Source organism: Culex quinquefasciatus, chromosome 3, assembly GCF_015732765.1.
Source record: "Culex quinquefasciatus strain JHB chromosome 3, VPISU_Cqui_1.0_pri_paternal, whole genome shotgun sequence".
Classification (NCBI taxonomy): Eukaryota; Metazoa; Arthropoda; class Insecta; order Diptera; family Culicidae; genus Culex; species Culex quinquefasciatus.
Genome location: NC_051863.1, coordinates 17,691,468 through 17,697,425, shown reverse-complemented (window position 1 = coordinate 17,697,425; position 5,958 = coordinate 17,691,468). Strand labels below are relative to the sequence as shown.

Sequence of the window (5,958 nt, the reverse complement as noted above, 5' to 3'; positions counted from 1 at the left end):
ATTAGCTGCGGCAAGAATCGACACACTAGCGTTCAGACAAGCCATGATCGATGTAGCCCAACATCTGCGACTTGGTCCCGGATCGAAAACGCCTTGAAATAAATCCCGTGACGTTTGACACGCTCGGCCGGAATCGTGTTCCGCGCATAATGCGGCTCGTTCGGATTCCGCGTCCGCGATCTGTTCCTTTCCGTTGACATTGCCACCCTGGCCAGGGTCATCTCCACCGCGGAACTTCCCCACAAAAGCCATCGGACTCCCCGGTTACCGTTTCGAGGTCCCAGAGTATGGCCGAATTTGTTCACCTTGTTCACCCACACAATGCGAATGCAAAAAATATAAATTAAATCACAACATTTAATTAACGAACCGTTTATCTCCTATCAACTTTTATTAACAAATTACAAATTGATCTTGAAAATGTTTAATAACTATTATTTAAACCCAATATTTTTTATTCATACGATTACAATACTTCTTGCTTTTCAAGAACAAAAATATTCTTTTCGCCCGAGTTCTTGAGTTACTTTTCAGGGAAAATGAGTTACTTGAGTGCCTTGTCGCTTCTCTTTAAGAGTTCTCTAGGACGAAGGGGGCAAAAAGCATTAACAACATAACAAGCTGAGAGAGAGAGAGAGTGTATCAATGAAAAGCTAAAGAGAGTGGGAGCGAGGAGTAGAGAACTCTTAAAGAGAAGCGACAAGGCACTCAAGTAACTCATTTTCCCTGAAAAGTAACTCAAGAACTCGGGCGAAAAGAATATTTTTGTTCTTGAAAAGCAAGAAGTATTGTAATCGTATGAATAAAAAATATTGGGTTTAAATAATAGTTATTAAACATTTTCAAGATCAATTTGTAATTTGTTAATAAAAGTTGATAGGAGATAAACGGTTCGTTAATTAAATGTTGTGATTTAATTTATATTTTTTGCATTCGCATTGTGTGGGTGAACAAGGTGAACAAATTCGGCCATACTCTGGGACCTCGAAACGGTAACCGGGGAGTCCGATGGCTTTTGTGGGGAAGTTCCGCGGTGGAGATGACCCTGGCCAGGGTGGCAGTGTCAACGGAAAGGAACAGATCGCGGACGCGGAATCCGAACGAGCCGCATTATGCGCGGAACACGATTCCGGCCGAGCGTGTCAAACGTCACGGGATTTATTTCAAGGCGTTTTCGATCCGGGACCAAGTCGCAGATGTTGGGCTACATCGATCATGGCTTGTCTGAACGCTAGTGTGTCGATTCTTGCCGCAGCTAATCCGGCGTACGGCCGTTACAACTCACCTCACACTATCTAGCAGAACAACAACAATCTTCGTCTGGCCAAACACATCACCTTCGTCCACAGCCATGGAAAGCTGCCGGTCATCCGCCGGAACTATCCGAGAACATTGTCAATGCGTACGTAGACACAACCACCGCGGCATGACCTTCACCTCGGACCGAAACTTGCTGAGAATTCTGCGCCTCTTGACCGCCCTTACCCGGCTCAGTCTGGCCGACGAAGTCGACAAGGATGACATGTCCGTCTGTTGGAAATATCCAAGGACTCGCTGTACCAAACCGAGCAGAAAAGACCACTCAGTAAGTTACTTTATAAATGACTTCAATTACGCCCGTACCAACAAATCTTTCTTTATTCACAGCGTCCTTAACACGTCGGACAAGATCTTTGCGCTGATGCGGAAGTTGGTCGGTGCGATCAAGACGGTCAAGATCTCGGACGTGATGAAGCGCTGCACGACAAAGGCTACAAGCTGGCTTCAAGAATACGAGTACGCCTGCATCGAGGGTAAGAGCTGGCAGGACAACTAGACGCGGACGAAAATTACGTTTATCTAAACGAGATTTGTGAACATGTACATGTACATGTTTTTATACTTACTCTAGAATTTTGTTCATTAGTTAGCGACTAAATGCATTTTTTAGTAATTGTAATAGTAATTTTATTTGGCAACGATATCCTGTTAGTTAGACTTTTATCAGGGCAAGGATGAACTGCCGTTCTACGCATAATTGTCCCATGCCATTTTGTCTAATACAACGTTGAAGGGAGATAAGAAATGACTTAAGGTACCTTTCTAACATAGTTTCCATGAAGTTAGACCACTTTAATAAAAATAGTTACTAACCAAAACAAAGATTTTTGAAAATACCATCATCAGGGGTAACATTGGATCTGGGGGTGAGATTGGGTCATACAAAATTCGGCATTTTGTATGACCCAATTCACCTAATGACTAGTGTAATATGTTGAAAAAGGACACTATTTTTACAAATAATCATCAAAACAACTAAAAATCAACTAATGTTGCATTAAACGTGATTTGTGAACATACCAGGAGCGACATAATCCATTTAACCAAAATTTCATAACTTTTGATTATTTTTATAAGGCAGGATAAGGGTGGTCCATTCTGCCCCCAAGTCTCTAAATGATTTTAAGGTTCCGTTGTTGTTTGTATACCTTGGTAGTATCATCTAGTAACGTTATAAGCAACAATCCAACTTTTCAGAAAGCTTATTTAAAAACCTCGAAATAAACAACGTAGTGCGTAGTTTTGTCAATAAATTTACATTTTTGCTCATAATTCGAAAAATACAATGAATTCAAACGTCGTTTTCGGTATGGTGAAGTTATTTGACATCCTTTATAAGACTCTTGCCTTACAATTGGTCTAAATCCATTCTAAAGCCCAAAACCAAGGGTGGCCCATTCTGCCCCCCCTGCGACTACAATAAATTTTAGGGTTTACAATTAACATTTAAATATCCGGTCAAACTCCATTGGTTTCCACCTGTGAAGGAGTTTGGTTGATCCTGGCAAGAGAAATCTGAAATGATATGAAAAGTGCATAGATTATGGCGATTAAGGCAAAATTATAGAATAAAGATAATTGTGTCGGAAATGTTTCCCCGCCCGTGTGGATCAATCGGACCGCGCACTGGACTCACAATCCAGAGGTCGACGGTTCGAATCCCGCGGCGGGCGCTCTAAAATTCTTTGTGTAAATATGGGTATTCGGCGCCGTCGCTCCGTGCCATACTTTCATACACTTAGGAGCCCAGGCGGCGAAGTCCTTGTAAAAAGGAAGACACTAGTGGTTGGTACTAGCAATGGTGGCCGACAGCTAAGTGTAGGGAGGATACACGCTAGAACCCGGTACCAACGTCCGCCGGGTTGATGGGCCACCTCGTCGGCAGGTTGACGGCCTGAATGTTACAATCATCGACGAATTCCTGCCTGTTGGACTCCTGGATCGCTGAAAGCGGCTGCACGCGATTATTATAATTCAGCGAACAAAACTCCTTTCGCCACAGCCGCAGCAACCTTTCTTCCGGATCGTCCGGTTCCATCGATTCTCATGCCCCAGCCGCCGGTCGGTGGAAGACCCCAGGGCGTTGCAGAAGTTCTCGTCTCGCCAGCTGAGTCTCGTCATCGCCGGCTGCTGTATCGGCAGCCTGTTGCTCGAATCGTTAGCGCTGGACGGCCGGATCGTTTAACGCGATGGCCGGTAGTGTTGCAAGCGGTGACCCACAGTTTAGGTGGGCGAAGGATTGGGTTTTGTTTAAATATTACGTCCAGAGATTTGCGTGATAAAGTCCCCAAAAGTTTGATTTCAGCGAAATATTTGTATTTATTTCTATTTGACCATGAGTGACCACTTCTGGAAACATCACGGGGTTGGGCACATGCTTGATCCGTATGGCATTTGGAGCAACTCCAGTAAATAATGGTAAATACGTGGTAAATACGGATGCACGTGATGCGCGAGAAGCGGCGTGAGAATTTAAAAGAATTTTTTGATCAGTGTGGGCTGTGACGTTTCTGAACGTCATTGGCATGAACTGTCACTTAATTTTGTTTCGGTATGCGTTTTTGAAAAATATCCGGATGGAGCAAAAAGTAATCCGGAATTTAGCAAGGACTGGGCCGGGAGGTGAGAAATTCGGTGCTGCGTGCAAACGAAACCCCAAGCAAGGCTATCCCTTTTGTTTTCCTGTGAAATACGGAATAGAAAGCCACGCCGCAAACTTTTTACTTGGTTAGTTGGCCATTCCGGCTGTCTCACTCAGATCGCGACCGACTCCAAGTACACGGACATTGTCCTGTCTTTCGAGCGACATGACCCAGATCTTGTGGAAGCTATCCCGGGACGACGTCAGCTACGACATCCCGCAGAAGCGTCTGTCTTTAGACGGTAACAACGCCTTTTCCGATTCCTGGGAAAAGACCTTCCGGCTGTGGGGGTTGGCCGCTGCTCCGAAAAACATGCTAAGGACGTCTTGTCGGTTCCATTTTCTGTGGACAAACTTCAGAACGAGTTTGGAGCACTCTTAAAGACCATCAAGCTGGCCGAGTCGGAACTCGTGCTAGTACACCATCTAGAAGGCTGGTCATTCCGAGTGATCGTTAAGCGTGCACTTCTCCCCGAACCACTCCAACTCAATAATCGTGTCCTTCGGTTAGGATCGCACCGTCAATTTCTGGAACTTGATCAACAGCAAGCTGAAGATCAACCACCTAGGCCACAATGGCTACCTTAATTCGGTGCCCTTTCGAACGAAGATTCACTGTGCACATCTCGCGGTAGGGATTCAGAGCTTAGTTCAGAGCGTTCTTGGAAAATCTGAAAGATAGCAGACATCTGCAAACGATGGAGCACAGCGAGGTCAATCACGCCCTCTGTTTTCGACGAACCGGGAATGGTTGTGCGTCGCCTACGTTCCGTCGATCAAGATCTGGAATCTGGCCAATACGTCGGCTACTACGACAACACCTTACGAGTCTTGCAGGTGTCCGTTTCGGCTCGCTGAAAATATTTGTGTTTCCTCAAAATTAACGCTCGGTTCCTTGCTCGGTTCATTTTTTATTGAAGTTAAAAAAAGTTTATCAATCAGTTGTTTGTTTTCAAAACATTTATTTTACAATTAATTCGGGTCGGGCAGTTAAATAGACTGTATGAAAATATTACACAACTTTTTATCACGTACTTTAAACATTTCGCAGGAAACGTTTCCGATGGAGGCAATCTTTGAAATCACCAGAAATAAATGACGAAATAATGTTCTTCAGGAACTAGGCAAATGTCTCGGAACCAACAAGCTGGCCAAACAATGATGGTATCGGTAGAATCGTATACGGTTTGGAAGTGCTTGAGCCTGACGGTGAGGTAGAGTCTTCTCTGAGTAGCTTGAAGCAGTTCTAGCATTTGTACTGGTCCAATAATAAGTGCGACTTGGAAAAGCTTCCGGCCGGGTGCAGGGTGCACGAATGCGCACGCTTTTTTTGGTTTTCGGTTGCCGTGTTTTACCTTGAGCAGGATGCGACGCTCGCTAATGGAGATCTCCATCTTGAAGATAAGCCTAAAACGAAGAATAATCAATTAAAAAAAATAAAATCAACTATAGTCGAGCATTTGATTACCCTTTTGATATTGAACTTGATCTTGATAGTGTTGGTGATGTACGAGTCCATTTCCTGATTGAGCTGGCTGATCTGACCCGTGTCCCCTCCCCTCCCCCCTAAGGTGGCGCCGTTGGCCATGGCAGGACACAACGCAATGTCCACCGCTTCCGGCAGGCCATCATTAACTTGTCCAACTGCTGCGTGTGTATGCCAGCAAAAACCAACAGCAACCGGAACACGTTGGTTGTAGTCTACAATTTTCAGCAGATCTTCCGGTTAAGCCAGCTCGAGCTGCTCATCGTCATCGTCCCCGTTAACTCCGCTCCGGGAAGAGGGTAGTCGTTTTTAATCTGCGGATGATCGCAAAAACATGGTCAACTTCCGTGAGGAAAGCTACAGGCAGAACTTACCGATTTATGATCAGTGAGGAGCGATTTTTCTCGCCAGCCAAGTTTGGACTCCTTTTCCTCCTTATTTTGCAATTGCGGCAACAAAACCAGCCGCCGGAATGTACAATTATTTCTCGAGAAGAACTTTGAGCCATTGT

At 44.8% G+C, this 5,958-nt stretch overlaps 1 protein-coding gene and 1 pseudogene across 1 annotated transcript; both read left to right on the top strand.

The window, feature by feature from the left end:
• The first annotated feature begins 1,391 nt into the window (after positions 1–1,391).
• On the top strand, positions 1,392–1,737 carry LOC119768640 (DNA replication licensing factor Mcm7-like). Its single transcript, XM_038258914.1, has 2 exons — positions 1,392–1,585; positions 1,648–1,737. Exons 1-2 carry the CDS (start codon positions 1,427–1,429, stop codon positions 1,654–1,656), a joined length of 168 nt encoding a protein of 55 aa, XP_038114842.1. The 5' UTR covers positions 1,392–1,426; the 3' UTR covers positions 1,657–1,737.
• LOC119768646 lies at positions 1,682–4,885 on the top strand (annotated as a pseudogene).
• The last annotated feature ends 1,073 nt before the right edge of the window (positions 4,886–5,958 follow it).